The sequence below is a fragment of the Pleurodeles waltl genome, chromosome 6 (assembly GCF_031143425.1).
Source record: "Pleurodeles waltl isolate 20211129_DDA chromosome 6, aPleWal1.hap1.20221129, whole genome shotgun sequence".
Taxonomy (NCBI): Eukaryota; Metazoa; Chordata; class Amphibia; order Caudata; family Salamandridae; genus Pleurodeles; species Pleurodeles waltl.
The window spans coordinates 615515826-615538362 of record NC_090445.1 but is presented as its reverse complement, the minus strand read 5'-3'; the positions used below and the strand labels follow the sequence as shown (position 1 = coordinate 615538362).

The 22537-nt window shown below is 44.2% G+C and overlaps 1 protein-coding gene across 3 annotated transcripts in view; it reads right to left on the bottom strand.

Annotated features, from left to right (window-relative positions):
• Window positions 1-22537, bottom strand: part of SYT2 (synaptotagmin 2) — a 238385-nt gene that overhangs the window by 27985 nt on the left and 187863 nt on the right. For all 3 annotated transcript variants that reach the window (XM_069238920.1, XM_069238922.1, XM_069238921.1), the window contains exons 7-8: window positions 16442-16609; window positions 14758-14875 (exon numbers count right to left, since the gene is read on the bottom strand). In XM_069238920.1, the coding sequence (XP_069095021.1) occupies window positions 14758-14875; window positions 16442-16609 (286 nt within the window). The remainder of the gene's footprint in view (window positions 1-14757; window positions 14876-16441; window positions 16610-22537) is intronic.

Genomic DNA, 22537 nt, shown 5'->3' with positions numbered 1-22537 from the left:
CAGCTGCAGAGAAAATAAAAATACTAGGAAACCACATTGGGGTCTCCGCGTCTGCTCAACAGCCTGTGATTCTGGGCAAATCACTTAATCTCTGCTTGCCTTAAAAATGAATGTGATCATGTATAATGTACCGCTGCTCAGGTAGAGCGCTCCAATTACCTTCTGGTCGAGTTCCCGCTATTGAAAACTGCAGGGAAAAAAAACTGGTAGGAGGTGGGGGAGGGTGGGCAAAAAACAAGACTGAAAAGCGGGTGCAAGCAACAAGGCGGTAGCAATAAGGAGTTAGCAACTAGAAGCAACACAGCAAGAATAAAGAAAATAGTACTTGATTCAAAGCGCTAGCAGTGGATGGCCACTGGAAGGACACTAATCAGACTAAATCAATTAGCACTTCATCCATGCACCAAACGAAAGAACAGGAAGTGACATTGGCGACCGCTGGCCAATTACGAGGCAGCAAATAAGAGTGACAATGAAGCCAAACAATGTTAAGTAATGGGCTGGCTCCAAGCCACTTATTGTAAATGGTACTCCTCGCAGCGACAGCGCATGTAGTGTCAGCAGAGAAGATCTAAAAAGAAACTTATTACAGCGAGACAGAATAGCATTGATATAGTTGAAGCTGCGTGAAAACAAGGGTGCACGTGCGATCCTATTTTTAAAGAAAGTAATTACAATGCATCACGTCAAGACAGCAAAAAATGAACATAACAGAATTAGAGTGAAAACAAAGCAAAAAAAGACAATAATATTTGTTATGAAAGCACTGAAATAAAACAGTGTTAAGAATATTGTATATAAGAGCAGCAATACAAAATGTGGTGCATGTAATTCATTGGGGGGGAGAGCCCAAAAGTGAAGAAAAGGAAAATACATGCACACTCATGCAGGGCTTAAACAAAAAGAAAAAAGTAGTTCCCTCAAAGCAAGCAGTAGCAGTAGAAGCATAGAAGCCAGACAATCAAAAACATGGGTAGAAAGAGGTCATTCTCCATGGGAGAGACAAACAAAGTGACAACCTGGGGCACGAATGAGAAGCAGACAAATGAGTGAAAAGAAAGTCAACCATTGTTAAGCACTGGACTGGCTACAAGTCCCTTAATGTTCTTGATAAACACACAGTATGTCTTCTGAAACCAGACAACTGCACTGCCAGACAGGATCGGCCCAAAAAAGGGAAATTGGACTAAAATATACAGTGCTTTGCTTTATTACTTTCAAAGGTTTGTGAGTACAAGGAGTGGTGGTGAAACCATCAACAACTTTGGGAAACGATCAGACTTGCTTAGCACAATATAAATGTATTGCAGTACTTCATAAATGCCCTTTCAGCATTGTCTGCAAAGCTGATGACTTGTTTAGGCAATTTATTTGAGCACTGCACCCAAAAATGTAAAAGCTGGCACTATACACATATTGCACTCTATACTTGCTTTAAAGGGTTTGGGTCAGCCTCTTTCAACCACTAGCTATTTTGCTCCTGAACCTTTACCTTTTGAATTGACACATTGTCAGTTATGTCTTCGGATAAGCCAAAAGGAGTATTTTAGTCTCACTCCTTTTCTATTGGCAGTTTATTGCTATAGTCTGCTGTGCTTGTAAGGCATTCTGTGCACACCTTCTTTGTTCTCTGCTCAGCCAATGTGTGATGCCCTGGAATGTTGGTGAGTGACTGGAGGAGTGTGACCGAGAGAGTGGCTGAGCAGATAGGATGCTGCTCCTGGTGGGGTCTTCCTATTAAGTAACTTGTAACTTACCCTGTAACCTTTTAAATACATCTATAACCTCTACCCTACATGAACTGGCAACCTGACTCCTACTTACCAAGGAGGAATCTATGATTACAACACCTAAGTCCTGCTCTGGAATGAATGAGAGACTATTTGAGATTTAAAACTAATCGGCAAGCAGTCTGATAGCGCTTGGGAATGAGAGCTGACAAAGGCATCTGAAAAAAGGAAAAATAGGTTGCTTTATTTTGTGTACCATACATTTTACGGATGCTTTTCTTTGCACTTGTTCTTAAGTGCTGCTGAGTAAACAAGCATTGGAGAGAAAAGCCAATAGGCCTGACCCGCAACATCAGGCAAATGTTAACCCCTTTGGTTTAGGCAAAGCTTGTTTCAAAATATTCTCATGGATAGAAACACCCTCCGCAAGACTCAGATTTAGCTAGTGGAAGTCAGGCTTTCTTGTTTAGTCAAATTCACACCATTTTTACTAATGCCCTCAGTTTAAAAGGTCAGTGTGCACACTGTACTATCCTTGTTTATCTGGTTCCTGCTGTTGTAACAGAAGCTGCTTTTCTGAATGGAAACTGGACATGATGTGCTTATCGGAGGCTTGCTGTAGCCGATTTATTTTTTTCTCTTGTGTTATTGGCATTACCTCCTCACAAGGAAGAGGGATTCCGCTGCGTTCGGTTTTGGTCTCAAAAATCCAGAGCCAACAGTCACCACATGCTGAACGCGCAGTTCATCATTAACCCATTTTACGGCTGGGTGGGCTGTGCAGACGTTCTTGTACGCAGGATGCAGGAAGGGTCATAATTAGCTCCGAGGAAATTGTCAAAAGCACTCAAGCATTCGTGTGATGGCTGCTGAAAGGACAGAAAATAACGAGCGCCCTGATCACTTTCTTGACAGATTTTCAGCAGCGCCACCCTTTGGAGAGATTGTATATTTTACCATAAGCCACTTCACATCTGCTGCCCCCTGCAATTCTGAAACTGGATAATAGCACCCCCCCTAATTTGCATGAACGTCGGGAGAGAGGTTGTTTCCGCGGAAAAGCCATGAAAGAAGGGCAGTGGCGCGAAATAATGCCCTCCCCAAAATGTGATGTAGGCGTGAAGTCTCTCATAGCTCAAATATGTTCATAGGCTTGCTTTGGGCTGAATGAAGGTCCCCTGAAGGAATTTGTTTTGGGGGAGGAGGTGCAGCACAGTGGTTTGCCCTATGCCCCTGTATGAAAAAGCTTAGAATGCAGATTGTCTTTTAAATGTGCCAGAGCCCAAATATTGTTTTATTTCTGTAGAGAAATATATACGAGTTATAAAAATCACGAGACAAACGCTTGAGCCAAGGTGAACTAGAGAATTCCAGGTACTGCTAGTAAGGCATACATGCATTGGCAAAGCCAATACATCTTGCGTATGTGAGATCTATTGACTTTGCCAATGTTTCTTAGCCATGTTGCAGCATGGCTGAAAGTAAAGAAAAAAAGTTTTGTAACACAGCGCTCTTTCTTTTTTTTACTTTCAGCCATTCTGCACTGAAGCCAGTGCTGCTGTACAATATGTCTAAAAAACATTGACAAAGCCAATAGATCTCGCATTGTTGAAACCTATTGGCTTTGACAATGCTTGTTAACCTTGTCTTGGCTGCCCTCAAACTACTTAAGTATAACCTTGTTTGTGCCAACTGGTCTTACATATTTCTTCACAAGATGTTAGCAGAACCTAAGTAGTAGGTGGGCGGTCCATTCCCTTTTGTTGTTGTCTGATATCTAAACAGGAAAGTTTTACTTGCAATATCACTTCTGTTTCATAAAGGCATTGATTATACACTAATAATTTGCACAGAATCACAGTCAGATGGCCTCCCCCACTCCCTCAACTTGTTAGTTGGTGGACACAATGTAAGTTCTCTAAAACAAGGGATGGACACAAAATACAGGTAATCTACATCCCCTCATTGTGCATTTTTCTCACATTTTTATCATTTCTATAAATCTGCTAACTGGGCAGCTTGTGAAATGATTTTGTTTTTTAAATTATTTTATCAATGTTTGCCGGTACATAAAGCCAATCATCAATACTAAGAAACAGAGGTTCACATTTTAACAATTAATCAAAATTATTTGGGATAGACAATAACATCGACATGTCATTCAGTTTGGGGAAAGTTCAACATCAATATACTGCTGTTTCCCAGAGTAAAATTATACAGCCCTTCATTCCAGGGTTAGATCAATACTCTCTCCTCAAATACCCTTAAATGTTCAAATTGCACTGGCTCATTGAGCATACAATTGTTCCTTGTAGCGTACTGATTTCATTTTAAGCTCCCAATCCTCGTAAAATGGAGGTAGGGTTGACTTCCATACTTGTAGTATTAATGTTTTTGCAACTAGGGAGGCGATAAAAAAGGTTTGTTTGGAATGGGTAGATAAACTTGTGCAGCTGGTGATGACGAAGAGAGCTCCAGAGGAGCCTGGGACAAGGAAAGCATGAACTTAGAAACTAATCCACTGAAATATTTTCTCCCAATATTCTACTAAGTCAGGGCACATAAAACATAGATGTAGCCAATCCCCATGGTTATACCTGCAGCACATGCATTGACCAGAGGCTGATGAAAATGCTTTCTTAATTCGGGCTGGTGTATAATAGAGCATCCATTTTGAGAAGAAAGACATTTTTTGGAAGTTTGCGCACCCCTTTTTGCTTTCTGGGAGAGAATATTATAATGCCTACACAGCTGCGGATCTATTTTACACCCTGTTGCAGTTTCGATCTTGGTCAGAGAGCGGGGGATGATTCTTGCAGAAGACTGCTGGCACAAGATCCGAAACCAATTGCCCATACCTGTCTGGCTTTTCTCATAAAAGGTCTGGGTAATTGTAGAAGATCTATCGTTGTCTCAGCTGTCTGCATAAAATGGTGGATTTGAAGGTAAGAGAAGATAAGACGATCCGGGATAGACACTCTACCCTCTTTGAGTTGGACCCATGTTTTGCTTTGTCTGACCAGTAAAGTCTTGCTTGTAAGATGAAGCAGCCTTTATAGCCCAGTCTAAAAAAGCGACCTAATAGTATTTCTTGGAATGGGGTAATGTCTACAGATAAAGAAAGCATGTCAAGCTTCTTACAAAGTTTTTATTCACCCAGATGGACTGACAGAGCATTATATAAATTTCCTTAAAAAATTCTGGGGGACTTGCGCCGTTTTTTTGGTCACCCTAACAGGGGAACGCTCCCCTTGCATACATTATGCCTGGTGGCAGAATAATGTGGGACAAGAAGTTACAAAGTGCCAAAATGCATGCGTTGCACCTCTTTGTAAACATGGTGTGGTGATTTTTGAAGCCTAACACCACACTAGTGTCAAAAAATGACACTAATGTGGCGCTAGAGCTTCTTAAATCTGGGCCCAGGTATCTCAGCCCCACTGAGTATGTCATTAAAACGAATAACGAAGAATTATGCTATTTGTTCTATCAGTACTTTATACACCTCGGCCGGCAAGCCATTCTCACCGCAGGCCTTCCCATTAAGTGGGGCTGAGATTGCCTTTTTCACCTCTATCAAAGTAATGGGCACTATTAGCGAGGCCTGTGATTACTCTCTTAGGGTGGGTAGATTAACCAATCTTAAATATTGATTTACCTGTCCCACATTAGTCTCAGGTGTGAAAGTGTACAATCTTAAACAATGGGACAGGAACACCTTATCAATTACCTTAGGATGGTTCACAATAATCCCATGAGCCTCATCAAAAATTGACTTAATAATAGCATTGTTAGACCTTTTCCTTACGGGCCAGGCCAACAGCCTGCCCACATGCTCATTTCCTTTGTATTGTCGTTGGAAGCATGTTTGCTGATTAACTATTTCCCGGGACAAATAATAGTCCCTTAATGTATCCTGTGCCTCCTTCAATCTGTAGGCGGAATCCGGATCATAAGTAGCCTGATGAGTCAGTGCTGCTTGATCAAGCACCTGCTGAAGACTGAAGTTTTCTCCCTGGTTATTTTATTTAGATGAGCTTTGTAGGAGATCACTTCCCCCCTTATGAAAGCCTTACAGGCTTCCCAAATAGCAAATGAGGAGGCTGACCTTTTGTTGTTCTGAAAGAATGCAGTGACCGATCGCCATCCACCCTTCATCTGTCAAAAGAGACTTGTCAGATCTCCATCGCGGTCGATCTACCTGGCACCCAGGCATATATAGGTTGATCAAAGGAACCGAATAATCAGAAAACGGATTAGAAAGAATACTTGAACCACCCCTGGCCCATTGAAATGAGATTAAGACATATTCTGTCCTGGAGGCCGTGTTGTATCTTTAGGAAAAACAAGTAAAATCTAATGCCTGTGGATGATCTACCCTCCAGGGATCCACCAAAGCCAGATCTCGAATAAATTTTACCAAAAAGCCAGATGCTCTCGGTTTATTCTGTGACTTGTTCTGATGTGATGTATTGAGTCTGAGGTCTGGTATGATATTAAACACCCCAACACTGCCCCCCCCCTGCGGCCAGCAAACCGGGAAGTATAATCAAAACATTATATAGACCCTGAAAGGAAATTATTTAACTGTCAATGGGACCATAAAAACTTGCAAAGTGCACATGCTGATTTAGAATTTTTGTGCTGATTATAAGCCATCTTGCGTGTTGATCTCCAAACAGCTGTTAAACTTCACCTGGGAATTTGTGTGTTACTAGGATGGCCACCCCACGCACAGTGGCATTGGCAGATGCAAAAAAAGACTGAGATAAAATTGGGTAATTTAGGAATTTTAGCCTGCAGTTTTAAATGGGTCTCCTGCAAGAGAATGATCTGAATTTGTGATGACCTTACCCAGCAGAGTATTGCTTGAAGTTTCACCTGGTAAATTACCCAATTTACATTGCATGCAGCAACTTTTAAGCTCCTTCCTGCCATCTACCTACATAGTTGCAGTCGTAGTATGCAAGCTATGCCGATCATGCCTTGAGAGACAATAGGGGCTTCTCTAATCTGGCCGTATCCTGCAAGTACCACATCTTCTACCCCATCTTCTCCCAAAATATCCAAGAACCATCCTTCAACATTTCACCTGCCATTTTCACCCACCCTAGCACACCAAACCCTACCCCCTGATGTGCTCCCTACCCCACTTCTCCAATCAAAGCCCCACCCATCATAGGCTCTGACCCACCCAAAGGAACTCCCTCCCTTGTGGCCCTAGAGCCCCCTCACACCCCTCTCACCTCACCCCCTAGAATGGAGTGCAAAGGTGTGGCACTCCTGGGTATGCGTCAAAAGAATGACAGCAGATGGTCCAGGTTAAGCTAGTTAATCAAAACCAAGTTCAGGAACATATTAATCATATTGGAACATCTTGCATTTGCCTATTTGCTTCTGGCATTCAACAAACTGACCCTCATATAACAGTCCCAGGAGTCCCTGGCAAAGATATCAAGGAGCTTGCTCTCCTATTGACTGCAACAATTCTGTAGCATGACCAACTGAATGAAAAATACAGGCCTGTCCCTTAAAGAGCACTTTAATCTTAAACTGTTGAATTGAACCAGAAGGAGCTCCTTGTCTCTTGAAGTTGTCATTCATTCCTATAAATTCTCACCTGCACAGAGCAGCCTGGAAAGACATGTCCGAGAAAACACGAAATGAGAAATTATCAGCAGATTTATAGCGTCTCATCCTAATAGCATGAGACAAAATTTCTTCTTTGATTCAAAAATTGCCAAAGTTTACTAAAATTGTATGTGGGAATTTCATATTGGGAGATCTTATTGTGGGTACCCGATGGGCCTGCATGATCGATACGTCTAAAGTTCCTGGAGCCTTGTCCGGAAGAATATGCTTGAAAACAAAGGTTGGAGATCATTTTATTAATAGAAGTCCCAGCCTCATAGTCCTCGGGTATTCCTCCAAATCTTAGGCTGGAGCATCATGACCTATTTTCTGCTTCATCTAGCTTGATCTGGAGTTCTTCCAGTTCAGCCTGCCTCTTGAGAAATTAATTTCCGTGCTTACTGCTGGCATCTTCCAGATCGGAGACCTGTTGTTCCACCTGCGACATATGAGAAGAATACTACTATTAATAATTTGACCAATCTGCTCATTGTTTCTTTATGGACTTCCTCCTGAGATATTTTCATGTCACGTAACTCTTTTAAGATCTCAGTGAGCATTACTTCCAGCAAAGAGGACGGCGGAGGCAGACTTGATGAAGCCGATCTTTGTACTGGAGGCTGAGAAGTTGGAAACTGCGTGACGGGTATAGCTTCCAGGAGTAGAAGGGACTATGGCTGAGTGCAGTTTGCGGTACTCTCAGAGTTTCGCAAAGCCTGTAAAGATGCCTGGCTGGCACACTCCAAAACATTTGTAGAAATTGCGCTGGGTTAACAAAGTGACCCTGATGCCGCTGCTGCCCCTGCTGCCCCGAGATGGATTATAAGGACTGGAGACCGATTTCAGGAGAAGCCCTCTCACTTCTCACAGTCTTTGGATTGGGAATGGTGAACAAAGGGTATGTAGGTTTGCGTTTAGAACTTTCACTTGGTTGAATGCTATTACTATTTTGCTCTCATAGCTGGCCCTTGAGAGGGGGCCTCTACTGTTATGTCCTTGGAGAGGATTGGTACCCAGGTTGTTGACAACTATATACAGCCTCTGATGATGGCAATTCAGTAGGGTTCTGGGATTTTAGGTTGAACAAAGAAACTTCAGTGGTCATCTTCTGCTCAAGTGCTTCCCCTTGTTGTGGAGCCACTGTAGGGTTGTCGGAATGGGCCTCCTTATTAGAGAGTATGGTTATTTCCTTGGGTACCATAGAAGACAGTTTTCTACATCTGTGGGACTTGGGGGGTTTTAGCCACTACTCGAAGTTTTGTTAATCCATCACATGCAAGACACTTTATCATCTTTTAGAGGCGATTAGCCCATTGCAATGGAAAAATTAGAGGGGACGACAGAGACTAACGAGGGAGCAGCAAGGTGCCTCTGTACCACACAGACTGCTTCTGTGGCTTCCACCGATCCTCTCCACCAGCAGGGTGGCCTAATGCCACCCTACTGGTTGCTTTAACCCCTTGTGGGCTTATGGGCTTTAGGGTGGGCTGTTAATAGTGTTATAACCCCCAGAGAAGGGGATCGCATGAAGACTCTCTCCCCCTGGTATCCTTTCAGCACGCTGGTTATTCCCTCATAAAAACTGGAGGTGCTAGAAAAAATGTTGCATGCTTCCTGTAAACCAACCAGGTGGAGCCTGAAGATAATCATTTCTACCCCTGTGTGCCCCTTCTGAAGTCTCTTTTCAGGTGCATAACAGGGAGAGTTTGGAGCCCTGCTCCTTGGCAAGTGAGTGCGCCCAAGCATCTGGTTGCTACTCCCCACCCCCCTGCCCCACCAATTGTCTTACCTCCGCAATTGAGCAAATATGGAGCGCACAGGCACACTCACAGTACTGTCTCTTCTGCATGTCTGCAGTAACCGCCTAAACTCCGGCTGCCACCATGCGCCTTCGTACTGCACCGTCCATTGCCCAGGTGGGAAGCATGACTGCAAGGCATCCCTCTGCTCCGGGTGACTCAGCAGCGAGGCATGCCTCAGGATTCTAAATGCTCACGGCCAGACGCCGTTAACCACGCATCAAAGATTCGGTCCACTGTTTCGATGCCACATGCTTCTCCCCTCGAGTGCAGCGTTGTTGTTCGGATGCTCCCGCAGCAGCTCACCCTATGGCCATCTTGCTGATTCCCTGACACAACTAGTCACAGAGCATGACAGAAGCTCCATGTGACCCCCAGACCGTGAATTGTTTCCGTTTTTGCTATATTCGGGCATGACCCTGCATGACTGCATACACCAGCTTTTCTTGACCACAGGCCTGATCACCTCAATGACCAGAACAAGTGCAAGTGGAATCAGCTGCATCATCCCTGCATGGCAGATTGCACAGCCTCTTCAGGACATACTGCATGACAGTCTGTGACTATTGAATTGATTGCAAGGCGTACTGGTAACAAGCAGGAGTGGCTCGCAGGGCTTTGTTGGGGTCGGCCGGTCTGGAGGTGTGTGGGAGGATGCACGGAGGGACAAATTAATTTAAAAAATAATAAATCACTTACCTGCTTCTCCGCCACGGCGCTGCTCCTCCCCCTTCGCTACAGGCAGGCACAGGCTCCCAGCCTGCCCTGCGGCCAATCCTGATGCTGTTCAAAGCTGCGTTAGGATTGGCTGGGGGCGCCCAGCCAGGTTGCTCCCAGGCAAACTGCTTGCCTGTGCATGCTCTCGCCAGCCCGGCAACTGTGTTGCTGGGCTGGAGGGAGGCTACTGCGCATGCATGTTTGGCCGGCCCGAGACGGCAGCCAAACATACATGAGCAGTGAGGGGTCTGCACAGTGGACTCCCCTTATCTTGTCATTCCCAATGCCCCGTCCCTTTAACAATCGAAACAATAATAAACATGGTTTATTATCGTTTCGTTTGTTAAACGATTTTCAGCAGCTGCTGCTGGTGGTGTGGGGGCGACGCTCCTCTGCCCTAATGGAGGAGCCGCGACTGCTTACAAACCATGTGACAATTTTGTGATGAACAGTATGACTGTCCCCATGCATAACAAAGTCTCTAATGCCATAAATATCCCTGTAAGTACATTGATGCCTATTCACAAAGTGCTTCAGCCTCTCATCAGAAGTAGAAAGCGCTACAATACAACACAATCACCAAAGGATGCAGTACAATGGCAGGACCGATGGTGCTTGGACTATCCAAACACTTGGTGTGATTGTATTTTTAGACAGTATGCAATATTCAACATTTATATCCAATGACTGCAGCAAGGCTTCAGGGCTACACACTTCAGTGGAGATTACAGTATGCAACTGATTAATGACATGCTCATGTTTACATAGATCATATTTTCTAGGGGATCTGTCACAGGCTTTGTTGTAAATGGGGCCTGTGACAAGTGTCTAATGAACAAACATGCAGCCACAGGACATCAGCATTAGAAATACATACCCTACACCCCTTTAGCCAAACACATGGTCTCTCTCTCTCTCTCTCTCTCTCTCTCTCTCTCTCTCTCTCTCTCTCTCTCTCTCTCTCTCTCACACACACACACACACAGAAACATACATACACATAAACACTCACAGATACACATACAAATACATAAACACAGTGGTACACAAAAACACACACACACAAACACACATCTGCATTCACAATCATACACATATACACATTCACATACATGCATATACACCTACGCAGTCATGCACACATCCATACACATACTCTGTATACAGATCGAACTAGTCCTTCTTTTATGTTAATGTATTATGATATTTAAATGAGAAGAAGAAATGTAGCTCTATCCATGAGCAAGGCAGTTTGCCGAAACGCATTGGATTTTGTTTGACTGGCTGTGAATAAACTCTAAAGTACATACCGAGGTGTCCTGGTTCTCCCTTTGGAGTAAAGGAGAGAGTGTGGAGTAACATATGTTGGGGCGTCCCTGAGCCCGACCAGGACCGCTGCGATGTAACGGCCGCATTACGGGGGCAATTTGTGTTCAGTAAATATATATATATATATATATATATATATATATATATATATACACAAAATCTATATGTGTGTGTGTGTATATATATATAAATATATATATATATATATGTTTGTGTATATATTTAAACATACATATTATATATATTTTATGTATAGATTTGTGGATATATTAAAATATATATAATTACATATATATATATACATATATTTATATATATGTATATTTATGTATACACACACATGCGTTGCCACCCACAAACCATCCCCACCCTAAGCCCTAATAATTCTCTTACCACCCTAAATCCCATACCAACCTAAAACCTAAAGAAATGCCCTTACCATCCCAAATCCCATACCCACCCTAAAACCTAAAAATACCCTCACCATCTTAAATACCATAACCACCCTAAAACCTAAAAAGGTGCTTACCATCCCCAAACCAATATCCACCCTAAAACCCTAAAATGCCCTTACCACCGCAAAACCCATACCCACCCAAAAACTGCCCTTACCAACCCAAACCCATACCCACCCTAAAACCAAAACTGCCCTTACCACCCTAAAACCTAAAAATGTCCATACCACCCCAAAAACCATACCCACCCTATAACATAAAAATACCGTTACCACCCTAAATCCCATACCCACCCTAAAAAGTAAAAATGCCCTTACCACCCCAAAACCCATACCCACCCTAAAACCGAAAAATGCCCTTACCACCCCAAAACCCATATCCAACCTCAAAACCATATATATATATATATATATATATATATATATATATATATATATATACACACTTAAACCACTTAACACTTACCTGTACTTACCTGCAAAACCTTTACCATGCACACACACCTTTACCATTCATGCCTTTACAAAATATTAAAAAAAACAATATTTACCTTTAAAGCATTTACCATGCATATACCTTTACCATTTATGCCTTTGGAACGAAATTAGTTGTAAAGGCATGCGTGGTAAAGGCATATTCGTGGTAATGGCATTGTTGTAAATGCACTTCGTGGTAAATGCATCGCTGTAAACGATGATTCCCCCCAATACATACACAGACGCTAGCACTTCTCTCTGTCCAGACACAAGAAATGCATGCACACACACAACCTCAACCTACACACCTCAACACACACACAGACGCACCACACACACCAAACGCAGATTAATCCCTGTGACAAGCACAACATTTGATATTAATAAGAGGCATTGTTAGAACTGAAGGATTTCAAACATTAACCCTGGAAGGGGTTACCCAAAAGGAATATCCAAACACCAGTTTGAAGGATCAGGGTGCTACCGGACATCTGGAAAACAGTTTACATAGAAATAAATGATGTAATGAAATAATGAAGTACAGGACGTTTTGCATTATTTTCCTTCAACCTTTCGAAATCTGAACTAAAGGGTGCACAAGTAGTAAGGGCGCACGCAATACCTGACAATGGCGATTCATGCTGTACAAATGCAAATAGTAGAACATACAGTGACATAACACAACAAGCGGAAGTCATCAAATGTATCTGCCACCATGAACATGGTGCATACATGTGGACTGTTTGGAGACACAAGGCTACTCCATCGGGGATACAAGCATTGAGTAGAATAGCAAAATAATGCATATAATTTTGTGTGGTCCACGCTGTCATGGGGGTACTACAGCTCAAACGTGTGGGCATCGAAAGTGACAGAAATTCTGGGTGTATAAGCAGGAGCTGGGACCCCACAGCAGCATGAAATACAAAGAATGTAGAAACAAGAGGGACATGAAGAATGTGAAGCAACAGACTGAGTGCAGAAGATACTGTACTAGAGCACCAGCTTTTTTTACAAATAATGTAATTGTGTAGCAAAATGAAAAGAGCTCTAAGAATGGAGCAAGGTGAGCTCTTAAGTTAATTTTAAGATCAAAGAGAGAAGTTATTTTCAGAAAAATCAGATGTTGAGGTGAATAGTTCACAGAGCACAAGACATAAAGGGGTCATACCACCACATTATGACATTGCGGGTTGGCTACTGACCCCCATGGCAGTAGCAGCCGCCGGTCCGGAGATAAGAATCTCCAGCCCAGCCGCCGCTATTGTACCGCCGGTGGCATCATGGCCCTGCCTACCATCATGGTTTCTGTGGCCTTCGCAACGCCACGAAAACCATGGCAGTAGGCCCTACCGGGATAGGGAATTCCTTCCCTGTCACTTGTAGGAGGCTCACCCACTTCACCAAACACTACCCAGATGCCCCCCAGAAACCGCCAGGCCGTATTATTTTTCAGCTGGCAGCGGTCTACTGGCATGGTGCTGCTGGTGGTAGCAGCACCACCTTAACACTATTCGCCAGTATTACCACAGCTGGATTTCTGCCCTTCTTGTGGCGGAAATCCGGCTGTGGTCATTATTTGGTGGATGGATGTTAGCTGCTGCAATGGTTTTTTGGCGGCATTTACTGCCAATCTCAAAATGAGGGTCTAAGTCTATAAACACACCCGGACATACAGCAGAATAGGACATGCTACCCACTTTACCAAATGCATTGTATTCAAGGCCACGGAATTATGTGGGAATTGAGGACAGAATTATACTGCAGAGCCTCCCAAGTTATGCGAGAAGAACAGATTTGATAAAGTGTGTCCAAGACTAGGAAGTTGTGAGTGAAGCCGCAGGGGTATCTAGTAAAAAATTTGTGTGTGCCCATTTGCTAGAAAATAACAGCTTAGAAGTGGGGCTTTTTTGAACCTGATGATGTATGAAAAGGTATGGAATGATGTATCTTGCTAAGGCACAGAGCTACTACTGAAAAACACAGAAGACAAATTAGACAAGCAGGGATGGTTGCCACTGCAACATCCTGTGATTCTGGCCAAGTCACTTATCTCTTCATGCCTAAAAAAATAAACCTGTCATCTGCGTGATACATGATGTGCTATTTAAGGGTTATGTTACAACCTCATAATTGAAGCATAGGAGGTGCACCAGTGGGCTCCATGCGAAGACTAATCTGCATTCCTCTTTCCTACAAAAGCTGTCCTCTTGAAGTCAGAAGAAAACGCCAAGCTGTCTGGAAGATACAGCTTAACACTGAATGCACAGCAAATGTAAGGAGATAAGAACAAGATTTACAGGCCTGTTTAAAGAAAGTGCGCTCGCGGAAGGATACTGCAAATAGGGTTGTGGTATGTGAGGGAGGAAGTGAATCTGGAGACCCTTAGCCAGAAAATGAAAACCAAGAACATGTGAGTTGCAAACCACAAAACCAATTGCAAACAACAGGCAGAATGCATTCCCAGGTCCACTTTCTGAAACTCCCAAGATGTCTTTCGCATAACAGACAGTTGTGCTGTCCGATAGGCTGCAATTTAAAAAAATAGCATCTACAGCTTTGGCTATGCTGTGCAAGGCATCTTGTGCCACCATGCGTTTGAAACCATCTCTGCACTTACCTGACAGTCCTCCAACATCCATCTTTTTCAGGTTCTTGGCTTCTAAGATGTTAACGGTGAGTTTTCCTGCAGTAGGCACGTACCGCAGCGATATGCAGATGTCTCCAAGTTTCTCGGGCTGTTGGCAATGAGCAGAGAGAAAATTATTGTAAGTACTGAACACTGCTTCTACCTTCCTGCTTGGTGACAGGAAACAGGCTCTATTATTTGTATTGCTCAAAGTCACTGATGTCAATCCAAGGTAGGCCCAGGAAGGTAGGTTTCTGCAAAATTTGCAGAATAACCACTAACTGTGTAAATGGGGTCCTTTTAAATTGGCTGTGTGTAAATGTATTTACCAAGAATATACTGAACGTTGGGCCTGATGATCCTGCTCCTCTGTATGGACACCGGCATTCCTCCTCTATGTAATATAACCAGTGGAATCAGTTCTCGCTCCTGAGAAGCAAAAGACATTTTGCTGTCGCCCGTAGTTGATGGTCCATGATGGCTCTCTTGACGACCACCGAGGTAACCGCGTGGGCCCTCTTTACAAGTGGTCTCTTCATTCTGAACTGCCGATCGAAATTATGACATGTGTTGAAACCGTGGATCTCTTTACAAATTAAGGAGGTTCTGGACTCGAGAAATTGCAGTTTTCTTGGTGAACCTGCAAAGCCCAACTAATAATGAACGGGATTTTCCCCAGCCCCTGGTATCAGTATTTTTGGGAGTGGGCAATCCCTGCCAGCTTCATGAGCTCCTCAAAATGAGGGCCCCTCAAAATGTCTAGCCATACTGCCAGACCTGGTGGATACTTGTTAAGGCAGCGTTGCAGCTCGCTAATGTTGGCGCCATATGTACCCGTTTCACAGTTTGTATTATCTGAAAAAGTACTTGCTATCCGATTGTCATTTCAATTCGGGACTTAAACCCTGCTGTAAAATGGAGGTGAAAAGGAGAAAATTATTTCCTACTGTATTGTTTTATCACAAATGTTCTTATGGAAATATTTTCTTTGTAGGCGGACAACTCCTCTACGCTGTACGTACATAACTACCCCGTTCTTTTGCCTCTCATTCAATAGTTACATTTTACTTATGGAAAGGAGGTGATTTGTCAGCTTCATCCCTCTCTCCTGGCCCTTCTTTCTACCCACTTTGTCTGAGCACCACGTACAAGCAGCCTACGTCACACATGTACATCACATCTCCTTTGTTTCTGTGACACAAACACATTTTCATGACGAACAACGCACAGCTTTTTAAAATTGCAGACCCGAATCATTTTTAAAGATACTTCAACATTTTTGCACAAAAGTTCAGAAAGTAATCAGCGCTTCCAGCTGGGCGATTTCAAGACTCGAGTTCGGGAAAAATAAATTAAGGCAATATTGCTACTAAAAAAATGAAGGAAAAATATGCTGCTTATATTTGAATTTTTTTCAACATATCCTACCTTTAAAAAAAAAAAAATTGACCTCTTCTTTCGCCATATAAAATCCTTTACACAAAGTCTCCTTTACATTCCTTAATAATTTCTATAATTGCCCCAATATATATGTTTTGTTCTACTTTCTATGACTAACCTCTTGCCCATTTTACCACTTATTTCTTCATTCTGCCATTTAATTATTCACACAGCGTTTCAGATCTTCTTTTATGTCTCTTCATTCTATCTCTTACCCGGTCTTTCTATGTCTTACCTCTTCTTTCTCTGCGCTCTGAAGGTCGCGCCACTCTTCAAAGGGCTGCCCCAGGTCCACGGTGTTCATGGGCACCTTCACCTCGCCAATGATGTCGTGCTTGGAGAATCGATCAAAGTCATAGATGGACAGGCAGAGCGTTTTGCCACCCAGCTCCTGGTATGGGATCTGTGAAAGAGACAGGAAACCAGGGCGCAGTCAGTAACTGCAAGGAGACCAAAGGCCAGATGTAGGAAGATTCCGAATTGCGACCTGCAAATTGCAAGTCAGAGCGACTCGCAATTTGCGAGTCTCAATTCAGAATGTTGGATGATGTCCCTGACACCATCTGCGACTCGCAAGGGGGTCGCAAAGGCCCACCTCATGAATAATCATGAGGTGGGTCGCAATTTGCGATCGCCCTTGCGAATGGCGGCCCTCACAGGGATGGTGGCCTGGTGCGGACAGTAGACCACCATGTTTGTGACTGCTTTTTAATAAAGCAGTTTTTTTTTTTGTAATGCAGCCTATTTTCCTTAAAGGAAAATGAGATGCATTACAAAAACGAAAAATGAAACGTTTTCGTTTCTTTTTTTCAGAGCAGGCAGTGGTCCATTTGTAGTGGCCCATTACAAAAGGGTGCACCCTGTGATTGGTTTGCGACCGCGGTCACAAAGCAATCCTGCTTTGCACTGCGACTCGCAATTAGGAAAGGAACACCCCTTCCTAATTGCGACTCACAAACTGGTTTTGCAATTCGGTATCCAGGTTACCGAATCGCAAAATGAGGTTTGTGCATTGCAAAGTGCATTTTGCATGTCGCAAACAGCTAAATTTGCTGTTTGCGACGTGCAAACTGCATTGTACATCTGGCCCTAAGAACCTGTGGGAACTCCAGAGTCAGCCCGACAGTCCAGGACCCGCTCAGTCACTCTAGGAAGTGCCTTCAGCTTGTAGGAGTTGGTAGCTTGTCAAAGACCATTTTCAGTCCGTGGTTCTGACTGAAGTCGCTTCTACGTATTTAATAATTTATATGTTAGCAGAATCAAAAGCTTTAATAGTGTCAAGGTACGGACCCAAATTACCTTGGAGATAGTTACAAGATATTAAAATGCCTTGGCTGATGTCTCTATTATTTCCCTACCCGTGACCTCTCTTCCTGAACACCATTAGGTGTGTTTAACATTTTTGTTGAAAGGGAGGGCAAAGATGGTAAACTTCTCTAACTTGTATTTGTGAATTCCCTGCCTCCCAAATCAACCAGTTTTGCAAACGTCATGATGTTGAGGAAGTTTTAAACAAGGATTGGCCCATGCCAATAGATTTCGCCTATGGGATCTACTAAAAGCAATTGATACACAAATTGGTGATACTTCATCAAGAAATGGAGTGATTTGTTTACAACCCACATAGATGAGAGAAACCCAGGGAGAAGCTCAGGAGCCAATTAGAACATCATCACAAAACAATTGAGGGAGAATTACAGGCAACCTATAAAATGGTTGGTGGATGAAAGGGACATCAAACCTCAGTATCTGGGCATCATCACCCCAGGTAGAGGACATTAACCCCTTGAGAAGTAATTATAAATGGTTGGGGGCAAAGGTAATTCACCAGACAAGAAAGCATCAGTCTCTGTTGGCCAGTGAAATGCTGCCTATTTTATGTTTTTTTTTCTTTTGGAGTTTCATATAGTGTGAACTCGACCCGGAGGCATTGGAGTAGTTTACATGAGCACCATTTACATTATATAAGGACACATTAGTATTTTTTGTAGGCACAGGGATATTGAGTGATTTGCCCAGAATCACAGGATGTTGAGCCGACACTGAAACGTTGGAATGTGGGGCATCGAAAGCCTGACTGGGGCAGAGAAATATGATTGTTTACATTGATTTACAGCAGAGCAGTATTCACCGAACTAGTTATACCTCGACAAGCAATAAATAGATACATTTGGAACAAGTCTAGGGCACCTGTTGCTAAGCTTGGGCAGATAATACAGTGTGTAGTCCCAAAGGAGGTGTACCACTGTGTGACAATTCACAGACACATCATTATTTATGACTTTGTGGCATACAAACTTCAAAGTCCATGTCTGTAGAGTGACAAGGCAGCTGCATCTTAGACACGCCTACCTAAGGACCTCCCCACAAAAGGGGCATATGTTTGTCTTGAGGTAAAAACATGGCACACCTGGTCTGGCTAGCATCCTCTGGTACGTGATGTGTGAATAGATGAGCCGTGCAGCACCTCCTGAAAAACCAGACAGGAAACCACAGCTCTTTCAGCAGGGACAGTGCATGCCATGCAGACACTGCCTGGCCCTGCCTATTCTGCACTGCATGGCACACACAGCCAGGTGTGAGTGAGTGAGTGTGTGTGTGTGTGGGGGGGCACCATCCCTAAATGCAAAGCACACAATTGCCCTACATGGAACTGCAATGGGGCCCGTCCACACTGCAGTGCATGGCACAGAGCCGGGGGCAGTGTGATGGGGGGGCACCACGCCTAGATGCAAAGCACATCACACAACTGGCCTGCATGATATGCAATGGGGCAACACCCACTCTGCAGTGCATGACACCGAGCCCACCTAGGGGAGGGAAGGGAGTGTGTGAGCAAGAATGCTATAGGCTGGGCAGGCAGGATGTTTGAGTCTGTGTGTGTGGCCAGGCTGGGTGCGGGGAGGTGGGCAGCATGATGGAGCAGGCCATGCAGATAATGTCCTTGGGAGAAAGGCACTTAGCAGCTTGCTTGCGGGTGAATTACCGTTGCGTGTGCAGGGACGGCTGCTATGGTGGTGACAGGCTTCTATGTTGGATGCATAGGCTGGACTGCAGCTGGTCTGACTGTGCTCACCTTAAAACCAACACTAGTACCTGAGACCTCTGACACCGCTTGCCATCAACAGCTCTTAATCCTCACGGTCAGCAAAGAGTGCATGTGGAAAAGTAAAATAAAAAAAGAATGCCTGCACTGCGTGCCCTGCAGTGTCAGGACACGAGGCACTGGAAGCAGTACTTTGGCAAAACTTCACTGCAGGACTGCAGGAAGAATGCAAGCCCAGGAAGAAGATGGAGGCAAAGAAGAGGCATTGACCAATAGTAGGTAAGGAAATGAAAGTGATGGAGGAGTCACGTGGGAGCCAGCCAATGGGAAGAAAAAAGGAAACAAGAGGGATGTGAGACCCACGTGGGAATCAGCCAATGGTAAGCAGAGGTAAGTAATGGGTGGGGTTTAAATACCTTTTAGATTTTTTTAAAAAAATACAATAGATTTTCCTAGCGCAGCACATGCACTGTGTATGCGAAACCTAAAAAGGAGGTTGCACGAATCACTAAATATCAGCTTTAGTGGATAAAACTGAACTATGTTTAGCAGGAGCATTGTTGTATGAAAATGTTTTTGTAGGATAATTGTCCTATTTTGGAAAATGGCCCTCTTTGAAGGGTCACCCCAAACTTGTTGCCTTCCTCCTTCTCTTTTTCTGACTTCATTTTTGTTGGCTTTAGGACTCTGGGCACTTTACCACTGCCAACCAGTGCTAGAGTGCATGTGGTGTCTTCCAAAAACATGGTAACATTGGCTCATACCCAAATGGCATATTTAATTTACTTGTAAGTCCCTAGTAAAGTGCACTACATGTGCCCAGGGCCTGTGAATTAAATGCTACTAGAGGGCCTGCAGCACTGATTGTGCCACCCACATAAGTAGCCCCTTAACCATGTCTCAGGCCCGCCATTGCAAGGCCTGTGTGTGCAGTTTCACTCCCACCTCGACTTGGCATTTAAAACTACTTGCCAAGCCTTAAACTCCCACTTTTCTATACATGTCATCCCTGAGGTAGGCCCTAGGTAACCCATAGGGCAGGGTGCTATGTAAGTATGTGTTTTACATGTCCTGGTGGTGAAAAACTCCAAAATGTGTTTTCCACCACTGTGAGGCCTGCTCCTCTCATAGGCATTAGAACTACCCTCGTATACTTTTAAGTGGTAGATTCTGATCTGGAAGGAGTAGTCATGTCATGTTTAATATTGCCAGCATGGTAATAGAAAATCCTGCTTACTGCTGGAGTTGGATTTAATATTACTATTTTAGAAATGCCACTTTTAGAAAGTTGGCATTTCTATGCACTTACTGCCATCTGTGCCTTACAGCGTGTCTCCAATCCATGTCTGGTCTGTGCTGGTTGACAGCTCCCCTTGTGCATTCCACCCAGGCTCCCATAAACACAGGACACTCAGTTACATCTGCAGTCATCTGCATACTGAATGGCTCTCCCTGGGCAAGAAGGGTGGAGGGGTTCTCTCTTGCACTTCAAAGGCCAGTGGTCTGCCCTCACAAAGGACTGATAATCTCCACAGGGATCCTGGCAGACAGGACTGGACTGAAAGGGGAACGTGTGCACTTCAAAACCACTCTTTGAAGTTTCTACTCTTCAAAGGCATTTTTGGGTATCTAAACTGGGTCTCTTCAAATAGATCCAGGTCGACTGTCACAAGATAATCACCCACGCCCTAGTCACAAGCTTGACAAGCTTGACTATGGCAGCGCACTCTCCTCTGGCACCACAACAAAGCACATCAGGAAACTATAAGTCATTCAAAACGCCGCCGTCAGACTTGTCCTGACCCTCCCCCACCAGGAACACATCTCCCAAAACCTGAGGATCCTCCATTGGCTCCCAGTGGAGAAGCGAATCAACTTCAAACTACTCATCCACACCTAAAAGGCCCTTTACAACATCCGACCGGCCTACCTGAACCATTGCATCTTATTCCATAACCCCGCCAGACCCTTCTGCTCCGTCCAGCAGGCGCTAGAGACCATCCCACGCATCCAGAAACCAGCCACCGGAGGTAGATCTTTCTCCTACCTCACAGCTAAGAGCTGGAACAACATGCCACACACGTCAGGCAAAGCCCATCACTCACCAACTTGAGAACCTCAAGACATAGCTCTTCGAATGAGGCCCATACCCACCACCAGCGCCTTGAGACCCTCACGGGTGAGTATCTGCGCTTTATAAAAACTGATTGATTGATTGACTGACCAAATTAGACACTTCTGGATCTACACCTGCACCATGTCAGAGGAACTGCCTGGCTGCCTAAAGGAGTTTTGCTGAGAAGGACTGCTGCCCTGCTTGTTGTCCTACTGGCCTCTTACTTTGCTGGAAGGACTCTGCCTTCCCCAAAAATGCTCTCCGAGGGCTTGAATTGAGCTTGCCTCCTGTTTTGAAGTTTCAGGGACAGCAAGGACTTCACGTACTAGCTTTTAGCTAGTTTTCCCACTTCAGTGACGCCAGGATCAACTTCAGTGATGCCTGCACTGATGCCGCAGCCTGCTTCCACTCCATGGTCATCGCTGCATGCAACAACTGTGGCCTGCAACGCAAATCTGACATTGCCGCAACACCGCTGATGTCAAGCAGGGTCATCGCGACACTGCAAAGTCAACACATCACGTCTTACCGACTGGATTCATCGACCCAGCTGGGTCACAAGGAAACAATCCAATGCCACCGACGCCACAGCAGCCCCCCCTCCAACCAGACGGAACTGATGCCTCACCTCCCCCTGCCTTGCAGTGCAGAACTGAAGCCTTATCTCCCCGGATTCCGTAAAGGACTGATGCCGCACCAGCCCCTGCGACCCCTCATCTCCCCGACTCCGGGCGAGGTCTTTGCTTCTTTATTTTTAAGAGGTACTGTACCTGGGGTCCGTGCGACTCCGTGGCTGGTGCTTGTGGCATCGGATTATTGGGAACGACTCCATCAATTATGCCGTGATAGACCGAGTTGGAGCTATTGTGTTTCTAAGAGCTTTAGTGGAACTGAATCTTTAAAAATTCATAACTTTGCTTGTGTACAATGGATTTTCATAGTTTTGACCTTATTTTATTCAGATATCTATTTTTCTAAACCTGTGAGGTGTATTTTTGTGGTGCTTTTATTCTGTTACTTTATGAGGTATTGCACAAATACTTTGTACGTTGTCTTCTAAGTTAAGCCTGCCTGCTCTGTGCCAAGCTACCAGAGGGTTACCACAGGCTAATTTGGGTTGTGTTGTGACTTACCCTGACTAGGATTGTGCTCCCTACTCGGACAAGGGT